The sequence below is a fragment of the Camponotus floridanus genome, unplaced genomic scaffold (genome assembly GCF_003227725.1).
Source record: "Camponotus floridanus strain SB8 unplaced genomic scaffold, Cflo_v7.5 scaffold44, whole genome shotgun sequence".
Classification (NCBI taxonomy): Eukaryota; Metazoa; Arthropoda; class Insecta; order Hymenoptera; family Formicidae; genus Camponotus; species Camponotus floridanus.
In genome coordinates this window covers 1,032,903-1,055,480 of record NW_020229592.1, presented here as the reverse complement: position 1 = coordinate 1,055,480, position 22,578 = coordinate 1,032,903, and the positions used below count along the sequence as shown (strand labels likewise).

Below are 22,578 nucleotides of genomic sequence, written 5' to 3'. Positions count from 1 at the left end.
GAAATAATAATAATAAACGTAAACTAACTTATAGATAATAATAAAGCAAGCTTTTTTTATAGAATTTTATATAAGAAAAAAAATAAAGTAATAATAGAAGGAATTAATTAATAAAATAAATAAAAGGAAAAGAAACTAAGAAAGCGCAAAAAACAAAAAAATAATAAAAATAGAAAAAATAATAAAAATAATAAAAAAATAATAAAATAATAAATATAGATAAAAAAATAGTAACTTAAATTTTTTTCGATAAATAATTTTAAGCTCGAATCATTATGCATTTGTCATCGATACAATTATTTAAGTGTATACGAGTATTTTTTTATTGCCTTTTTTCCTCCATTAGAATTTTGTTTCTAGGATTAATTAAACACTGGAAAAGACTATAAATTTATTCTTGATGTATCCTTTTGAATTACATCAGAAGTTTCCGCGGCACGTTTTCCACGTCAACCATTTACTTAATGAGGAATCGGGAGGACTCGAGGCGAAGGAGTGGAGGATTTAAAGGCTGGAGAAAACGATGCAATTCTTGCGTTTCGATTTTTCCCTCGCTCCATTATCTTTCTTTCTCGGCGTCCTGTAAATCGCATCCTTTTCTATGCTTTTAATACTGACACTTTCTTCCAAAGCACGTTTGTCGAGCAATCGCATTCGTTACGTAACCTTTTCTTAAGAAGGCAGTTTGTCTCTTAAGCTGCTCTTGGCAGCTATGAACGGCTTTATCCTCGATGTGCATTCCTTATAGAGGCGCCGTATGCAAGGACACGTTTACAATAAGATCGAATGCATAGTATATGACGAACTGTATTGTTACACTTCATATTTGCTGTTGGCTCTATTGAATAATCAAACCTCTGCGATAATAAATCACGATTTGAATAGATGAAAAATTCACTATATTTGGCATTTTGCGAAATTTTATATCACGAAATTATCGGATATTTTTCATTATTAATATAATTCTAAAATTTTATGCATAATATATGTTATATATAATATATGATATCAAGTTATTTTAATATATGCAAATATTCTCATTATTTGACATCATTTAAATTTCATAACTTATTTTTGCATCAATATTTATTTTTTTATTATTAATGACATGCGAAGAACACATACGGTAATTTTAATTTTAATAAATTACATTTTACACATATATACACTGAGAAAAAAATCTGGTTGCATTAATTAGATTTCTGGTAGATTCAACCAGTATGTCTGTTGGAAAATGGACGAACCAGAATTCTTGTAGGAATTACCAGATGAATCTGATTAATTTCTTCCTGTTAAATTTACCAAATTTCCTGGTTAATATTTATAGTTAATATATATTATAAGTTAATATTTATTTTTTTATTATTAATGACATGCGAAGAACACATACAGTAATTTTAATTTTAATAAATTATATTTCACACATATATACACTGAGAAAAGATCTGGTTGCATTAATTAGATTTCTGGTAGATTCAACCAGTATGTCTGTTAGAAAATGGACGAACCAGAATTCTTGTAGGAATTACCAGATGAATCTGATTAATTTCTTCCTGTTAAATTTACCAAATTTTCTGGTTAATAATACTAAACTCGCCAGCACCAAGTCATCTAAAATTTTTTCCATCTAATCTCAAAAGTCTGTTTAATATTCTAAATTCCAACAAGATTATTGGATAAATTCAATCCAGATTATTGAATAAATTATTTTAAATTCAGTTTGTTAGAAATTAAAACTGATAAACAGTGATGCAAGAAGAGGATGCAGCTCAAACACACACAATCAGAGAGCTAGCGTCCTCTTTCTGGCACTACTGCTCGTAAGAGAAAAAAAATATACTTTGGATTTATTGTTAATACTAGTTCTTTATATACATTTTATGGCAAATATTGAATACGAGTTAAGTTAAGAGTGTCAAGCAAAGAAATTAACAGGAAATGTAACAAGAAATATGATAGATCCAACCAGAAAATACTAACCAAATCCTTATAGTAAAATCTATTAAACGTTCTAGCTATAAAAAATCGAGTCTTATCATGATAACTAGAAATTCTTGTTTGATTTAACTAAAATGTCTTCAATCATATACGTCTTGTTGATATAATGAAACGATTTTTCTCAGTGTACTAATTATGGTTTATAATTTTTTAACGTTCCATTAAATCTCTTTGCGACTTGTACTCATTATACATTATAACATATCAATGTTGCAGAACAAGATTGTCGATACCATGACAATTTTGATACTTTGAAGTATCTTCCCTTCCCCCCCCGCCCTTCCTCCTCTCCTCCTCTGTAGCCATGAATTTCGCATCGCCTCGAGTCAGCACGCTAATTAGCTCGTAGTTTCACGCATGTTTGACTTTCTCGACTAACGTAGTTCGTCGTCGGAAACGAGAGGTGTCTCCGTCGTGTATCGCTTCGGTGAGATCGCGGTACAAACTGCCGAGAGCAATTAAGACACTCGTTAATTACCGTTTTAACCGACATCAAGGTGCGTGTCGCTCCTCCTTAACACAATGGGAATTCGCGAAGAAAGGTACGCGCGTTCTGTTCATCAGATACGGGGAGTTACCGGAGTTTAGCGTGTACGATAGTTAGCGTGCTCGTCTATCCGCCTCTCTGGGCCACAGAGATGCGACATCGTGTTCGTTATTTTCAATAAAATATTAAGGAATTAGAGACACTCGCTCGCTGCTTGCGCCGTTTCTTAAGCAATTTTATCTCGGCGAATTCTTGCATCGTAGAAATTTCCCCCCTGCACGGAAACTGCATGCTTCACGGTTTGATTCAATATTTATCGGTGCACGTGTCACCTGATCTACTTTCTTTGTACCTGCAATCGCACATTATTTATACCGCTTATTCACCGCGAATGGCTCATACAATCACGCGAACTTTGTTATCTCTTTTTTTTTCCGTGGAACAAATGTATACTGTTGTGCGATATTGGACTCTCCGATTCGTCATTTAATGAATGACGCGTATTGACGATTCCAAGTCTATAGTCTATGAGACATACTTCGAAACTACGTCGCAGTTAATAAACAAATCGATAGCAGTCGTCGTTCCATTCGAATGGAATGCGCAAAGCACATATTGTATGTATTGTTTCCTCCAAAAAAAATCATTTATTTTTATATTAATTTATTATTTGTATTAATTCTGTTTCTATTAGTCTTTTTTTATTCGTTTTAATTTTTATTAATTTTAATTTTTTTATTAATTTTAATTGTTATTAATTTTAATTTTTATTAATTTAAGGATGTATTGGACGGACCGTCTGTCTCAAAAGTTAATCCAAAGTACCAAAAAATTAAAGTTGAGCAGAATACGAATTCTAATTGATCAAAATTTTTTTAAAAATCACGAAATCATACTTCAAAGGATTCTTTAATATAAACAGGTCTTAATTTCCAAGAAAATGTTGCCACATCAATCATCAATATTTTATCATCAATATTGCATCAAACCGATAATCAGTTATTTTTTAATAATAATTTCAAAACGAGCAAGTAAATCGTTTTAAAACTTTGTAGGAACAGTTTTACATGTATTAAGAATATAATATTAAAAAATGAAATTTTTATCATTGCTTTTTATAGTTTGTGAATAATTTATTACCTGCCTCTTGAACGTTTACATAAGATCCTATGTTAAAATCGCAAAATTCAAAAATTAATAACTTTTAAGGGAACAAGTAAAAAAATTTGAAATAATTCATGACGATTTATAATGTTATTAAGAATGTTAAATTAAAAATTCACGGCGATCTCATTGATTGTAATATATCTCCAATACATCCTTAACAATTTTTTCTATCTAATCTCATTATAAATTTATATGAATATATAATCCTGCTTTTTAAAATTTAATTTTAATTGTTATTAATTTTAATTATTATTAATTTAACAATTACAATTTTTTCTATCTAATCCTATAAATTTATATGAATATATAATCCTTCTTTTTTTTAAATATATTGAAACTTTCCGCGATCGTTCGGAATTATATCTTGAGATTGTGCAAAGTACGGAGGATTTTCGCACGCGGATGTTTTTAATCTGCAAAACGCTATAAACCGAGATTGACATCGAATAAAATCGGTGGGGTGTAATTCAGATGGAGAGGAGGGTAGGGGAGAAGGGGGAGAAACGGGTCTTCGGGAAATAAGAAAAGTTTTGTTCTCGATCAGCCGTTACCCTTCGCGTCGCGATAAGAGACGAGAGCGAGAGAGAGAGGGAGAGAGAGAGAGAGAAAGAGATTGTGCCGTCTCTTTTTTTCCTCCCTTCGTTCGCCCTTTACTCCGCCTTCCTCTCCCTTGGCTTTTCCCAACGGCTGCTCGAAGTCGGCCGTTTCATTTTCTTAAGAGGGGGGGGCCGAGAGATGCGTCGGGGGGGCCACGTTTCAAAGGCACCTGGTTTTCCTCGCTCGATAAATCGCACGTTCCCCTCCTCCCTTCCCTGCCCCCCCCCCGTCTCGCTGCCGCCGTAGCCTCATTACTTTCATCCTGCTACGTAGTCTCGTTCGTCGAATCTCTCAAGTACGTGAACTGCCAAACGATCGGTGAGGAGCACTTTCGATCGCATAAAAAATATTTACGTTCCATTAACGAGAAGTAACGTTTCATTTTAAATGCCTTTCTTCTCGACGACATACCTTTGTTGCTGAATCCGGGATATGTAATTATTATTATTTATATATATATAAATTATTATTATTATTATAATTATTATTATTATTCATATATATTTATATATATAAATATATATCTCATTATTTATTTTTTGCCTATTCTAAAGTTTTTATAAGAATTTTTTATTTAATATTAGCTTTTCACCGCGCATTGTTTGTTATCCTCTTTATTATTAGGCTTGATCCCTATCTCGTAGACCGTTGGCAATAATTGTTCCGTTGCACTAATTGCACCTTTCCCTTTGATCGAAAGTAGATTGTATCGCGTGCAAGAGGTGCTCTCACCTTGAGTTCGAGGAGATAATAGTTGCTTGTGTGTAGTGAATGTTATTTCGTACATATGCATGATATTTCTAAAAATCTATTCGCAATTAATTACATATCGGTGTAATTAACTTCCTCCACTCCATGAACTTAACAAGTCTTATTATAATCGAGAAGAGAGAGAACTTTGTCGCCACATAAAAATGGAATTTTCATTCTTTTAATTGATTTTTTCCTATGTTTGTATTACACACTTGATCTTCAAGTATCTTTACTATTCGTGCGTTAATATATATAATTTTATATTGTTAATATAATTACAAATTTATTTTATATTATATAATTGTTATATAATTGTTATATAATTATTATACAGGGTGTATCTGAAATGATGCACTAAACTTTAGGAGCGTATTCTAGAGGTCAAAATAAGACTTTTTTTCCTATGAACATGGGTCCGCGAATGAACCCTCCCCCGAGCTAGAGGCTCCTAAGGTTTAGGGAAAAAATTAAAAATTGGCTGTATTTCAGAAAAAAAAGGTTTTGATTGTTTGATTATACCAACAAGACGTATATGATTGAAAGCATTTTGGTTAAATCAAACAAGAATTTCTAGTTATCATGATTAGACTCGATTTCTTTATAACTAGAATTTAATAGATTTTACTAATTTCTTTATAAATAGAATTTAATAGATTTTACTATAAGGATTTGATTAGTATTTTCTGCTTAGATTTATAAAATTTCTTGTTACATTAATTTCTTTGCTTGACACTCTTAACTTAACTCGTATTCAATATTTGCCATAAAATGTATATAAAGAGAGAGAGAGAACTAGTATTAACATTAAATCCAAAGTATATTTTTTTTTCTTACGAGCAGTAGTGCCAGAAAGGGGACCCTAGCTCTCTGATTGTGTGTTTGAGCTGCATCCTCTTCTTGCATCACTGTTTATCAGTTTAATTTCTAACAAACTGAATTTAAAATAATTTATTCAATAATCTGGATTGAATTTATCCAATAATCTTGTTAGAATCTTGTTCAAAATATTAAACAGACTTTTGAGATTAGATGGAAAAAATTTTAGACGACTTGGTGCTGGCGGGTTTAGTATTATTAACCAGAAAATTTGGTAAATTTAACAGGAAGAAATTAATCAGATTCATCTGGTAATTCCTACAAGAATTCTGGTTTGTCCATTTTTCAACAGACATATTGGTTGAATCTACCAGAATTCTAATTAATGCAACCAGATTTTTTTCTCAGTGCATGTTTATAAGAAAAATGTCTTATTTTGAGAGATTTTGCCTCTAGAATACGCTCCTACACAGTAAAAAGTTTTGTAAAATTTAACATATTTCACATGTTCCAATTTATTCACTCTAATTTTAATGTTAATTTAACAGAAGACAAGTATGTAAATAAATAACACAAGTAATATGTTTAAAAATTAACACGAAAGTGTAACACTTAAACTTTATCTGGAAATAAAGTTTATGTTAAATTAACATATTTATAATGTTAAATTTAATTAGAAGAAAATGTTATTCTTACATTTTTATGATAAATAACAGAAGAGATATGTCGATTTAACATCTGTTATAGAGAGAAAAATAACACAACTTATCTGTTCATTTTAACATATAACATATTTCATCAAAAATTCGTGCATTTACACATTAATTGTGTTGTTTTAACTCTTAGAAATGATGAATATTAACTCAACGCAGAAATGTCAAAATAACGCAATGATAATATATTACATTAACACACTCTTATGTTAAAAAAATTTAACACAAAAATTTTGACACGAGAAAATTTTAACAGAAATATAAAATGTTTTTTACCGTGTAAAGTACAAAATGTTTTTTACCGTGTAAAGTTTAGTGCATCATTTCAGATACACCCTGTATAATTGTTACATAATTGTTATATAATTATTACATAATTTTCTATTATTAATATGATTAAAAATGTAAAATTGCCTATTATATTTCTTCGTTAAATTCCTCAAGCACTTCATATAATAATCGACATGTATCTCTTTGTCGCAGGCCTGGGCGAGGCTCGAGAAAGAGGCCGCCTCCGCCAGGATCGCCGGGCAGAGCGGAGGAGGAGGAGAAGGAAGAAGAAGACACGACGGAGTCCATAGCGTGGAAGTAGAATAGACATGTTGTCAGTCTTCCCAGCAGCGATGACGGGGACGATGAAGGCGATGCGGTCGACGATACCGCGGTCGCGTCGACGAGGCTGTCGTCTGCCGCTGCCGCTTATGATCCTAATCCTGACATTGTCGCTATCATCGCGGTTGCCGACAGCGCGCTCATTGCCGGCCGATATCGTGCAGAAGTTCCACGATTCGGAGGTGGAACGCATGAACCATCTGGTAGTGGACAAGAACACCGGGCGGGTGTACGTGGGCGCGGTCAATCGTCTCTATCAGCTGTCGCCGGACCTGGTGCTGGTCGTCAAAGAGGTCACCGGGCCGAAGGGCGATTCCACGGCGTGCTCGATGCTGGATTGTCCCCGCGAGGCGCAAAAACGCCCGGTCGACAACGTGAACAAGGCCCTGGTGATCGATTACACCACCACGCGGCTCATCTCCTGCGGCAGTCTCTTTCAGGGCATGTGCACGGTGCGCAATTTGCACAACATATCGGATGTGGTGCAGGAGGTCAAGGAGGCGGTGGTGGCGAACAATGCCACCGCCTCGACGGTCGCGTTCATCGCACCCGGCCCGCCGAATCCTCCCGTCTCCCAGGTCATGTACGTCGGCGTGACCTTCACAGGGAATTCGCCCTATCGCTCGGAAGTGCCGGCTGTGAGCTCGCGCTCCCTCGACAAGGACAAGATGCTGAACATTGCCGAGGCCGCGGTCACGACCGGCACGCGGATGTACGTCAATTCCTTGTCACGCGAGCGTTACCCGATCAACTACATCTACGGCTTCAGCAGCGGCGGCTTCAGTTACTTCCTCACCACGCAGATGAAGAATACGGAGACGCCGATCTACCTGTCGAAGCTGGTGCGCGTGTGCCAAGACGACGAGCACTATTACTCGTATACGGAAATACCGATTAATTGCACCAGCGACGAGCGCATCTACAACCTGGTGCAGGCCGCCTACGTTGGCAAGGCCGGCTCGGTGCTCGCCGGCGATCTCGGCATCACCGCCCAGGACGACGTGCTGTTCGCCGTGTTCGCCGAGAGCGACGGGCCCAACAGCGACGTGCCGCGTCCGCATTCGGCTTTATGTGTTTACTCCCTCAAAGCGATCCGCCGCAAGTTCATGAGCAACATACAGAAGTGCTTCAGCGGCGAGGGGCAGCGGGGCCTGGAATTTATCTCGCCGAGCCACAAATGCATATCAACGGTGAGTCATTTTCAACAGCTTCATTTAACCCTGCCTTGCTTCACATGTTATTTGAGGTATCCTTTGGTCGGTCGAGTCGAAAGAATTTAATAAATGGAGAAATATTTCGAGATTCATGCAGTGAAATAAAATTTATTATAATTTATTATTTAACAGAATAATAAGAAATACATGTATCAATTTTTGAATTAATATTTGCAGTTATTATAAAATTTTAAAGAGAGATTTATCATTATTTTATCTACTTACATCATAATTAGAAATATACAGAGTGTCCCATTTTGGGGCACCCTGTATAATTACTCGAGATGGCGAAAATTATTTATCTGGTGAGTAAGGCACGGTTTAAACAGCTTCAAACTTTAATTTATTAAGAGATAATATAAAGTAAATTGCAGCTTTTATTGTGAAAAATGTGGGGGGTATAATAAAACGAAGAGAATTGATTTATCTTATATCTAAAGAAGTTTTGGTCGGTTGATTAAAAGGAATATAATAGATGGAGAAATTCGAGATTGATACAGTGAAATAAAATTTATTATAACTTAATAATTTAATAATTTCAATAATTTTATAATTTGATAATTTATGATTTAACAAAATAATAAGAAATGCATGTATCAATTTTGGAATTAATATTTGCAATTATTATAAAATTTTCAAGAGACATTTATCATTATTTTACCTCTACATATATCACGATTAGAAATATATAATTACACGAGATGGCGAAAATTATTTATCTGGTGAGTGAGGCACGGTTTAAACAGCTTTAAACTTTAATTTATTAAGAGATAATATAAAGTAAATTGCAGCTTTTATCGTAAAATATGTTGGGTATAATAAAACGAAGCGAATTGATTTATCTTATATCTAAAGAAGTTTTGGTCGGTTGATTTGAAAAAGAATATAATAAATGGAGAAATATTTCGAGATTGATACAGTGAAATAAAATTTATTATAATTTAATAATTTAATAATTTTAATAATTTTATAATTTAATAATTTATTATTTAACAAAATAATCAGAAATACATGTATCAATTTTGGAATTAATATTTGCAATTGTTATAAAATTTTCAACAGAGATTTATCTTACCTACACTGAGGGAAAAATTATCTTGAAATAAAAAAATTTGAGTTAACTCAAGAAAGCTATTTTTATTCGGTGGGTACTAATCACTTATTTACTTGTATTTAAAACGTCTGTTTGCTTAAGTTAAGTATTTATTTACATATGTTTAAAAATATATATATACTTAAAAAAATATAATTTTTAATTAAATATTTTTATTTTACAAAATATTTATTAAAATGCATTTTTTATTCCCAAAAATTTTAAATTTTTTAATTTTAAAAAATAATATATTTAATTTAATAAATTATAGTATATATTTTACGAAAATAATATTTAAATATAAGAAATATATAAATGAAAATAATATACTTAATATAACATGCATATTTAATGAAAATTAAATGCTTTCGCTTAAATGAAATAAACAATTCCTTCCATTTAGAGCAAAAGTTTCAAGAAAACAAATTTATTTGATTCAAAACAATTTTTCCCTCAGTGTACATATATCACGATTAGAAATATATAATTACACGAGATGGCGAAAATTATTTTCTGGTGAGTGAGGCACGGTTTAAACAGCTTTAAACTTTAATTTATTAAGAGATAATATAAAGTAAATTGCAGCCTTCGTCGTGAAAAATGTTGGGTATAATAAAACGAAGCGAATTGATTTATCTTACATCTAAAGAAGTTTATAGCCATAAATATCTTATTCGCTACCTCGTTGAAATCTCTCGTTATTTCTCGTTCTTACGACGCACGTGGTGAATTGATAGCTCGTTTAAATGAATTGATATCTCACTGCGAGGCTGTTGCCGGCCAACAATAGCTCGCGGAAGGTACCACGTACTCGATAGCTCAGCGTCACCAAGGGTATCAATGCCATCGCTAGCTAGAATTATTATAATCATACGCACGGTGGTACTCTCCGTTGTCGAGCGGCTGAATGGTGGTCGTCAGGTGGGAAGAGGAACGTGAATCGTTGATTACAATGCGAATCAATCGACCGCGTCTCTCGCGAAAAGGCTCGGGGGGTCCTCTTCCTCTCGCATTTACGTAACAGGTGGCGTCGAAAAGCCTTAAAAGAAGGCAAGATGCAGGAGGCCTGGCCTCGTATAAAACGCCATATGTTCCTTTCACGCGTCATTCGTGCGTGCGAATGCCAGACTCGTGCGCGCGCGCGCGCGCGAGAGAGAGAGAGAGAGAGAGAGCAATCTTCCTCGGCTGCATCCGTCGAGATTGAACATCGAACCGAGGGTTGCTTCGTTCTAGTATCGAAAAATCGCCAAGCACGTATTATATTACGCAAAGTAAAGTTTGGACGTGAACAAATAAGTTTTTCCGACGGGGATTTATCGCGATTTCAAAGACATGCATTATTGAATAGCGCGAGGAATTTTCTTATGTGTATTAGCTCGATGACAAATATTATTATTTGCGTGCGAAAATGTTATTATTTTTGCCCGGCGTGCAATAATTTCGCAAATTTCGCGAGTAATATTGCATTTAAATTATTATTTACATGATTTCGGAAATATATATGCGCAGCAGAATATTGTTTTGTTTACTTAATTGCGTAATTATCGTCATATTGCAATTTATATACATATATTATCATCTGTATAACTGGATGAAAGATATATATTTAACGGCAATATAGTGAAAGTACGGAACGAATTAAGTGCTCGCTGGGCATATCGTGAATTGGCTCGGTTCCTGATTCGCAAAATCATTATTATTTTCCGGCTCGAATACTTATTCGCACAGAAAAAAAGGACATTCTTGTTTCGAAAATATATTTAGTCTTAACAATGGAAATCTTAAAATGAGATTATATTGCGTTAATTAAAGAAAAATATAATTGCTTGAATAATTGCTTATTTGAATGAAGCCATTTTATACAAGATGTCCCATTTTAACTTGGACAGTAAAATATCTCAAAAACTAAGCCCAGCAAACAAAAATGTTTCAGACAAAAGTTGTATGGTTTCAAGGGGGACATAAGATGGTACCATTGGTTTGACTTTGAAGAGTTATTTGAAGGTCACATGAAAGTCACCTTCAATTTCTTAAATGGAACCTACATTTTCTCATTACATATTTTTGTAGCTTATCTCGAGAGCTTTCCAAAATACTATAATTAAGTACCTTTTCGTTAAGTACTTTTTGAGTTATAAGACTTGAAATCATTTCTTAATTTTACAAATTATAAAATATCTAGTAAAATATTCATTTTTCGATTATCTTACCTTAATACTTTTATATACAAAATAATGAGAGGAATCAATTGGTGTAAAGAAAACATACAGTTGTTTTTAAGAAAAAATATGGAATTGTTAATTGCAAATTACATATTTTTTCTTCGAAACAATTATGTGTTTTCTTTATACCAATTGATTCCTCTAATTATTTTGTACATAAAAGTATTAAGGGAAAATAATCGAAAAATGAATATTTTACAAGATATTTTACGGTTTATGTAAAATTAAGAAGTGATTTCAAGCCTCATAACTCGAAAAGTACTTGATGAAAAAATACTTTATTACAGTGTTTTGGAAAGCTCTCGAGATAAGCTATAAGAATATGCAATGAAAAGTAGGTTCCATTTAAGAAATTGAAGGTGATCTTTATGTGACCTTCAAATGACTATCCAAGGTCAAATTTTTGCCACCATCTTATGGCCTCCTTGAAGCCACACAACTTTTGTTTGAAACATTTTTCGATTTAACGCAGTGTTTCTGAGATATTTGAGTGGGTCCTTTAGAATAGGACACCCTATAGTTATGTTACCCTATAGTATAGTTCAATCGAGAAAAATATATTCTTACGATTTAAGATTTAATTTTCTTGACTGGAAAAGAAACAATGTCGGATAGAAAATAACATTTTTAAATGAAAGATTATAATTTTCTTAAAGTAGAATTACATATTATATATTCTTGAGATAACAATTATAATATTAAAATAAGACTATAATATTGTTGAAATTTAAAATTATTAAATTCTTCTAAGAAGATTAGAAATTGTTGCGTATATCTGAAACAATGAACGCGTTAATTTAAGTATATAAGTTTTGATTTAACACTTATTTTTTTTCTGTGCGCCTGTTTACGATTTTCCCATTTAATGCAATTAAATTTTCCGAGAGGAGACTGTGAAGTCAGGCGAAGTCTTTCTTCGCATGACTTGCCCGCGACGGATACCATAATTTATTAGCATAGCAAACCGGTCATCTTATTGCGAGGCGATTTTATTGCGGACGATCAACGGCAATCACATTCCACGACTTTTTCCGCGCGTCACAGACAGAAACGCGATGAACATGCGGTCCTTTCGCGTTTACCGCCGTCATCTCTGCCCGCAACCACCGAGGCTATTTCCTCACGATCGATCGCTGTCGATCATTCGTCAGCGGTTAACCGAAACTTATAGAGAACGCCGATGAGTCTTCGATTTCGCCGATCGCTTTCCCTGACGTGGACCATATATCTGAAAATGTTCTCGCGTCATATATACTAAATTAATGCACTTTTCGAATTTGAAATTGAATCATTTTAATGAATATTTATTCCTTAACTTTATTCATTAAAATCTCAAATTCTTTATAAAACAAAGATGGGTATCTCGACTAATTTTTATTGTAGTTTTAAAGTTATATGTTATATGTATTTTTTTTATTATGAAAATTCTGTGAATTAATGAATTCGATTTTGCACGGATACTAAATTAATGCGTTTTTCGAATTTGAAATTGAATCATTTTAATAAACATTTATTTCTTAACTTTATTTATTAAAATTTCAAATTCTTTATAAAACAAAAATGGGTGTCTCGACTAATTTTTATTGTCATTTTAAATTTGTCGAACAACTCGCATATAAAGAGAAATCTGAGTTGCATGTATTCTTTGTGTGTTTTCTTTTTATTATGAAAATTCCGTGAATTAGTGAAATTGATTTTGCACGGATACTAAATTAATGCGCTTTTCGAATTTGAAATTGAATCATTTTAATAAACATTTATTCCTTAACTTTATTCATTAAAATCTCAAATTCTTTATAAAACAAAGATGACTATATCAACTAATTTTTATTGTAATTTTAAATTTACCAAATAACTCGCATATAAAGAAAAACCCTAGTTGTTGTATGTATTCTTTATGTGTTTTTTTTATTATGAAAATTGTAATGAAATTGATTTTGCACGGATACATACAGCTTTAAGTGAATTTCGCGAATCATGCTTGTCTCAATAAAGGATCGCCAAGGACGTTTCTTTCTATGTAGCCGTATTGCAAAGTCATCATTTGAAAAGGAGCGAAATGAATTCGATATTAAATTAGGTGGACACACTTTATCATTCAACTGGATTGAGTTGATTTCACTGACAGAAATATGGTGAAAATAAATAATGTATTTGATACGTTTGCATTCCAAATGTATGCTAATATATTAATGAATACACATATAAAATTAATCATGCAAGATAAATTTTTCGTATATTATGTTGGAATCATTTATTCACGATTTTTTTATGTACGCTTTTATTAAACATACAGTTTTAGTTGCAAATGCGATGAGTTAAATTTTATAACTTGATTGATTTATTCAAGTTTTCAGTGTAATATCATATAAAATGAAATTATATTTAGCGATAAATATGTTTCGTTAATTTTATTTATCTTGTCAACGACTTGAAAGTTTCTTGATAAATAGAGAGAATTTCGAAATTATATATCGCATTTTTTTGCATCTGAATTCTTCAGAGACTTTAATTTAATTTCATTTTAATTTAATTTAATTTCTGTCTTATAAAATATACTATTAATGAATCGAGCAATCTATCGTCATTTGTATGTCGCCAACGTTTTTATCTCTCTTTAGAAAGACTCTTTTACTATTTCACGTGTCGATTTATATAAATTTAGCATTCGCACATTAACATGGTATTCAGATTGATTGCAAGAAAAGCATATACCAATACATTTTTGAACCAAACTGTAAATAAATTTCCGACATATATAATCAAAAAGCGAAATCAATAAGTACCTTAAAAGAGATTGATCGCGATATATCGCGCAATATTACATTAAGAAAAAAATGAGAACATATTGTGAAAAATTTCGCGCAGTATTCGATTTAACACATTTATCTCAATTCTTTTTTTCCGATTTACTTTAACAAATTCAGGACAATTATTTTACAGAAGAAACGATTCATCTTCCATATCGGCGCGATCATTTATCTTCGATATCGACTAAACGATATAAGATATTTTCTCTCTTTTTCTCGAGGGAAAAAAACACGCCAAAGATTTTTAAGGATGTATTGGAGATATATTACAATCAATGAGATCGCCATTAATTTTTAATTTAACATTCTTAATAACATTCTAAATCGTCATGAATTATTTAAAATTTTTTTACTTGCTTCTTTAAAAGTTATTAATTTTTGAATTTTGCGATTTTAACATAAAATCTTATGTAAATGTTCAAGAGACAGGTAATAAATTATTCACAAACTATAAAAAAACAATGATAAAAATTTCACTTTGTAATATTATATTCTTCATACATGTAAAAATGTTTCCACAAAGTTTTAAAACGATTTACTTGCTCGTTTTGAAATTATTATAAAAAAATAACTGTGATTATCGGTTTGATGCAATATTGATGATAAAACGTGGCAACATTTTCTTGGAAATTAAGACTTATTTATATTAAAGAATACTTTAAAGTATGATTTCATGATTTTAAAAAAATTTTTCATCAATTAGAATTCGTATTCTGCCCAACTTTAATTTTTCGATACTTTGGAATAACTTTTGAGACAGACGGTCCGTTCAATACATCCTTAAACGGCGGTTATAACGAAGCTTGGCCTGGTTATCATCGTCTGAGATGCACCGGCACGGCTTGAAAGTTTATCGAAACGGTACTTAGAGAACTGTTTTCAGTTCCTCCTCGCTTAAAGATGCGAAACAAAGTCTAGCGAAATGATATTCACGACCTAGCGCGAAATTTATTCAAATTTTCTATGTTTCGTCTTCCCCTCTCTCTCGCTCTCTCTCTTTCTCCTGCGTCCTCAACTTTTCCTCGGTCGTGAGAACGTATGCCGGAACACAAAGGATTTCTTTACGTAGGAAGGCGAGAAAAAGTTGCGCGACCTGTCGGCTGAGAGTCAGTCGCTGGACGGAGATAAGCGGGCGACCATAAAGGAGATAAAGATTGTTTGTTTGGTCTAGAGCTAGACCACGAGCTGCCGTGGGACAACGCGTTCGCCTTTTTTATTTTCGTATTCATCTCTTTCCTTCTGTCCTGGTCGGCTTCCGGAGCCTCCTCCTCTTCCTGTTCATCTTCATTTATCTCTCATTCGAACCAACTACCGCAAGATTCCGGTGAAAACCGCCAATTCACCGGATGTCTGTATGTTCGTCTGGTTAATTGAAGAGATGTTTAGTCTTCGTGAATCTTATAGTAAGAGAGTATTATAGGTAAAAAAATAAATAAATTAATACGATAATAAAAAAAATAATAATCAGCGAAAATGAAAGAGAAAAATATTGACAATGTATGTCTCTTATATTTTTTGTTTATATTTGATTATTATAAAATTATATTTGATTATTATAAATATTATATTTGATTATTATAAAATTATATTTGATTATTATAAATATTATATTTGATTATTATAAAATAAATTATAAAATATAAATATAAATATTATATATTAATAATTTTATATGTAAATATAAAATATAAATATTATAAAATAAAATATAAAATAAAATTATTTTTAATTTTATAAAGAAATAGTTAAATAATTAAATAATTAAATAATTAAATAATTAAATGGAAAAGTGGAATTTTGAATATTGCATTTTGTAAGTGCTATATATTCGTTTAATGGAATAGTCATAATTTATTATTTAAACTTGCAAAATTTAAGGATGTTTTGTATGTACGCAAATGTATGTCAGCAAAAGTAGCTGAAAATTAATATTGACGAATATTCACTTTGATGTATTTTGAGTGATGAGAAATTATGTGGAATATTCCAATTTGATCTTAGCTACAGTGCAGAGATGTATTTTTTAATATTTATTGCGTTCTTACTGAAATATTCCGAATTTTGTTTATCGAAATGATTATTTGGCAGAGAATTTCGCCTAGTGACAGATACATGACTAACTCCATTGAATTATATTTAATATTTTTTTAACCAGTTAGTACTTGTATAATATTATTTGACCAAATATTTCCTGTATCTAAATTTTTGTAAATTTTAAACAAATTCTGAATATTATTTCCATGTGTTTTTGTCATTTGAATCGTGGTTATATGTTTCCCATAAGAACACATATTAATTCAGTGCAAATTAAAATCCTTATGAAACTTGTGAAACTTGTGAACGCTTTAGTAAATCGATTTAAAAATTGTACTGAAGATTCTAAACATGTGTAAGGACATTCTGTACAATTTTCATTAAATTCTCAATTTTGAAAATAAATACAAAACATCCTTAAATTTTCATGAATTTTTGTTGATTGATATTCCACAATTGTTTTGTTTCTTTTTCATATTTCTTTTATTGATTATTGTTAGATATAAAAACTAAAATGTGATATAAAATATGAAGTATGTTATATAAATATATATTTAGCATCAAAATTTGCGATATTTTATTATATACAATAATTCAATAATTATAAATATTATTTATCGATTCATTTATCTAAGTTAAATTTTTAAAAAAATTATTTAATTGCGATGAATTGCGACTATATTTAAAATATAATTATTTCCATGTGTTTTTGTCATCTGAATCGTGGTTATATGTTTCCCATAAGAACACATGTTAATTTGGTGCAAATAAAAATCCTTATAACTTGTGAGACCGCTTTAGTGAATCGATTTAAAAATTGTACTGAAGATTCTAAAATGTAAGGACATTCTGTACGATTTTCATTAAATTCTCAATATTTTGAAAATAGATACAAAACATCCTTAAACTTTTCAATAGCAATTCCACCTTAATTTAAAAGAGAAAAAAAATTAAAACGTGAGAAAGAACAGCTGAAGAAGGAAAGAAATAAGATAGGGACTTTATTTCTCCTCCAAATTTTATCGCGTGTGTACGACATGTATGAGCATGACATGTTCATGTTCGTGAGCGTACCGTAGCTATGTGGATTCAATTTTTACGTCACAAAAGAATCGCGGCAAAGGGATCGACACGAGGGTAGGGCGAGGAAGGAAAAGCGTTCGAGAAAAACCCATTCGCACAAATTGGATGGCCTCCTCTCGCCTCGGCCATCGCAATGAGCCTCGCAATTAAAAAGTTTTGTACGGTAAAAAAAAAAGAAGAAACAAAAAAGGGATTCGCGACTAGTGGGTGGTGTAAATGTGCTGCAGTTTCGCGGAAATTTTTTTCCTCTATCCGGAAAACGAAACGGCTGTGTGTGAAAAAAATCACTCGCGCTCTCTCGATTGTCTCTTCTCGATTGTGGAAAAACTAGAAATTCAATTCATTCGCATCGAAAATAGAAGATGCATGGATAGGCCGAAGAAAAGAGCAAAATATGTTTTTATAATATTCTTTTATTTTACGTAAGAGTTGTGCGTTTTCAAAGTACGAGTAACACAAAGTTTTCGGAGAGTTTCATTTTTTTTAACAAAAAATGAATTTACGGGGAAAACATATGTATTATAAATTCCTCTTTTATAGTTGTTATTTTAACAGTCATTATATTCATATTTTATCTTTACACACGTAACTTTATAATTTATGCTAAATTTTTTATATAGGACTATAGAAATAACTGTTTTGCATTAAGCTTAACTACTGTTCACTAAAGGGAATATCTAGAGCGACAGATGTCAGATTGTTTCGCAGCAATGAAATAAAATTCTCTTGGGATGAATTTTCACCGCGAATTGAAACCGGTAAAATTTCAGCGAGTTTAGATTTTCATGCTGCAGACACTCGAAAATGATCTGTATATTTATGCGGTACAATGGAAACGGCACAACTGATGCAAAATACATTTTGCATAAATGTCGAAAGTTTTACTCACTGATGTTATATTGTTATGATGTTATAGCACTTATCTGCCCGATATTTTATTTTTACGATAAATTTTATAAATTAAATGAAATACAGAAATAGATTTGTTGTGTTTCTTATTTTTTTAATTTTTATTCGCAATTGTTTAATGTATTTTTTAAAATTGACTTTTAAATCTGCAATATTATTTTTTTTTCTTTATTAAATATTTTGAAATGTCACTTCAAAAATGCAGATATATCGGAAAGGTACAGCATGTTTGATGCATTAAGCTATTGTACTTTTTGATTGTATGAATTTTTATAACGGCTTTTTTAGTTGAGAGTAGATGTCAATTGATCGACCAGACACATAACAGTACAATTGCAAATGCTTCTAAAACCGGATGCTTCCAATAATATGTGTATATAAATTACACAGGATATGACGTCTAGACTTCTATTTTACTGATTTATCTCGGAATAGATTTGTAATAAAATGAAAATTATATAATATATTTAATTTTTTTATTATTTTATACACACATAGTGTTTTTTCCATATAATGATATAAAAAATTCATATATGTAATAATAGCAAAAAGAAAGAAGAAAGAGAAGGCAGTTAATTTTTATGAAATTTTGAGACTTTCAAATTCAGATGTATGTGAAATATTTTTCCTAGATATATATCATTTTTCTTGTTTTTTAAACTTTTAAAATTAAATTTCGTGATAAATTCTAAAAAATTTTCTTTCTTATATCTAGTTCACTCTCTATTAAATAGGGACAGTTTCAATTTGCAGATAACTTTCGGAAGCTTACATCACAAGAAGCAATTTTTAATTGAATAATACTTATCTCAATCTCGACTAAGGATAAATTGCTTGAGGATTTACTCGAGAATATCACTTTACTATCGTTATACAGGTTTCTTGAGACAACTTATATACACTTAAAGAAGCCAACGGCGTCGAAATGAATCGATCGAATCTAATCGCAACTGAAACTTCTATTGAAAGCTCGATTAAAAGCTGATATTGTTTTTCGCTCATAATTTACGAAAGATAAAATTATCGATCGCGCTTCTTACAAGTGATGGCAACAAAATCGATTCGTATGTGGCGAAATGCAAGATGCAGATTTTTCCGGTTACCTGAAGAATATTTTTCCGATAATATTTCTATCACCTTTCCGAGATGATCTCTTCTCTCCTTCTTTGTGCTTTTTACTCTCCTTCTTTCCCGTTCGAGTGTGACCTCACTTTCGCATCTAGAAACAGTTAGAAATAACACACACTGCGGAATACCGTATAAACTAAACTTACTAAGGCGTGGAATAGTAATTGTCGAGTGATGATGCCGTGTATAATTGTGTCGACGTATGAACCGTTGCGATAATAAACTCTCCCGAGTATAAGAGACTGAGAAAAGGAATAGAGAGAAATAGAAACTGGAGAAACATGGGAATCTTCAGGATTAATGCACTGAGAAAAAAATCTGGTTGCATTAATTAGAATTCTGGTAGATTCAATCAGTATGTCTGTTGGAAAATGGATGAATGAGAATTCTTGTAGAAATTACCAGATGAATCTGATTAATTTCTTCCTGTTAAATTTACCAAATTTTCTGGTTAATATTTATAAGTTAATATATATTATAAGTTAATATATATTATAAGTTAATATTTATTTTTTTATTATTAATGACATGCAAAGAACACATACGGTAATTTTAATTTTAATAAATTAAATTTTACACATATATATTAATTATGCACTGAGAAGAAAATCTGGTTGCATTAATTAGAATTCTGGTAGATTCAACCAGTATGTCTGTTGCAAAATGGACGAATCAGAATTCTTGTAGGAATTACCAGATGAATCTGATTAATTTCTTTCTGTTAAATTTACCAAATTTTCTGGTTAATATTTATAAGTTAATATATATTATAAGTTAATATTTATTTTTCTATTATTAATGACATGCGAAGAACACATACGGTAATTTTGATTTTAATAAATTATTTTACACATATACATATATTAATTATGCACTGAGAAAAAAATCTGGTTGTATTAATTAGAATTCTGGTAGATTCAACCAGTATGTCTGTTGCGAAATGGACGAATCAGAATTCTTGTAGGAATTACCAGATGAATCTGATTAATTTTTTCCTGTTAAATTTACTAAATTTTCTGGTTAATAATACTAAACTCGCCAGTACCAAGTCGTCTACAATTTTTTCCATCTAATCTCAAAAGTCTGTTTAATATTCTAAATTCCAACAAGATTATTGGATAAATTCAATCGAGATTATTGAATAAATTATTTTAAATTTAATTTGTTAGAAATTAAACTGATAAACGGTGATGCAAGAAGAGGATGCAGCTCAAACTCACACAATCAGAGAGTTAGCCTCCTCTTTCTGGCAGTACTATTCGTAAGAGAAAAAAAATATACTTTGGATTTAATGTTAATATTAGTTCTTTATATACATTTTATGGCAAATATTGAATACGAATTAAGTTAAGAGTGACAAGCAAAGAAACTAATGTAACAAGAAATTTTATAGATCCAACCGGAAAATGCTAACCAAATCTTTATAGTAAAATCTATTAAATGTTCTAGTTATAAAAAATCATGTCTTATCATGATAACTAGAAATTCTTGTTTGATTTAACCAAAATACCTTCAATCATATACGTCTTGTTGGTACAATCAAACGATTTTTTTTTTCTCAGTGTAACTATTGTAAAATTTAAAATGATTTTAAAAGACTCGCCAGTAATTTTTGCAAATTCAAGCTTTCAAATTCGCAATTATTCGCACATTTTTCCATATGCATTTGATTCATGTTATTAAGTTTTTAATATCTCTTTGCTTTGTCATTCACAGATAGCGTTTAAATTTTTGAACTTCTACATAAATGCAAATTTTTTCTTATTTATCTTCAAGATTAATAACTATTGTAAAATTCAAAATGATTTTAAAAAACTCGCGTAATTTCTCGAGAAAACATTTTAAAACGGTAATTTTTGTATGTTTGCAAATTTAAAGCTTCAAATTCGCAATTATTCGCATATTTTTCCATATGCATTTAATTTATGTTATTAAGTTTTTAATATCTTTTTTGCTTTGTCATTCACAGATTGTATTTAAATTTTTGAACTTCTACACAAATGCAAATTTTCTTATTTATTTCTTTTTTACAGAAGGATATAGAAAAGATTTTCTTTTAATTAAAATTATGTTTATAATTCTATTACAATGTTTTTTTATTCTGTAGAAGATAACCTCCTCGACATTGATTTTATCTAAATATACTTAATCTTTGCTTATACAATTAGTAGCGTTCGACTAGTGATTTAATTACATAATAAATATCCGATATTCGAAAATATCACGATTTTGTTTTCAATCGATTGAAATATGGATTGTAATACAAATTGTGAGGCCATTGGCCCGTCTCGATTAAATTTAAACCGACGTGACCCGTAAAAGTTATTTCTAATTCAGATGACGGCGAGCGTATGTAACTAATTTAATTTTGCAATAATGTTTAACTTCGGAAGATTGGCTTCGTTTCTGTACACTTATGTTTAATTATGAAAGTTAAAGGTTTTCCTCCCATACTCGCATTTTGCCTATTACGAATAGACGGAATTTTAAAAATGTAAGCGCAGAGTAAGTAGAAAGGTAAAAATAATTTTTTAATTAATTTCTATCACATTGATTTTCATTTTCTACACTGAAAAAAATCATTTGATTGTATCAACAAGACGTATATGATTGAAGATATTTTGGTTAAATCAAACAAGAATTTCTAGTTATCATGATAAGACTCGATTTTTTATAACTAGAACGTTCAATAGATTTTATAAGGATTTGGTTAGTATTTTCTGGTTGGATCTATAGAATTTCTTGTTACATTAATTTCTTTGGATAACACTCTTAACTCGTATTCAATATTTGTCTTAAAATGTATATAAAGCACTAGTATTAACATTAAATCCAAAGTATATTTTTTTTCTCTTACGAGCAGTAGTGCTAGAAAGAGAACGCTAACTTTCTGATTGTGTGTGTTTGAGCTGCATCCTCTTCTTGCATTACTGTTTATCAGT

General features: G+C 31.1%; 1 protein-coding gene across 3 annotated transcripts in view; it reads left to right on the top strand.

The window, feature by feature from the left end:
- Positions 1-22,578, top strand: part of LOC105255278 (plexin-A4) — a 402,585-nt gene that overhangs the window by 119,674 nt on the left and 260,333 nt on the right. For all 3 annotated transcript variants that reach the window (XM_025411861.1, XM_025411862.1, XM_025411860.1), the window contains one exon: positions 7,015-8,333. In XM_025411861.1, coding sequence (XP_025267646.1) covers positions 7,131-8,333 — 1,203 coding nt within the window. In that variant the 5' untranslated portion in view covers positions 7,015-7,130. The remainder of the gene's footprint in view (positions 1-7,014; positions 8,334-22,578) is intronic.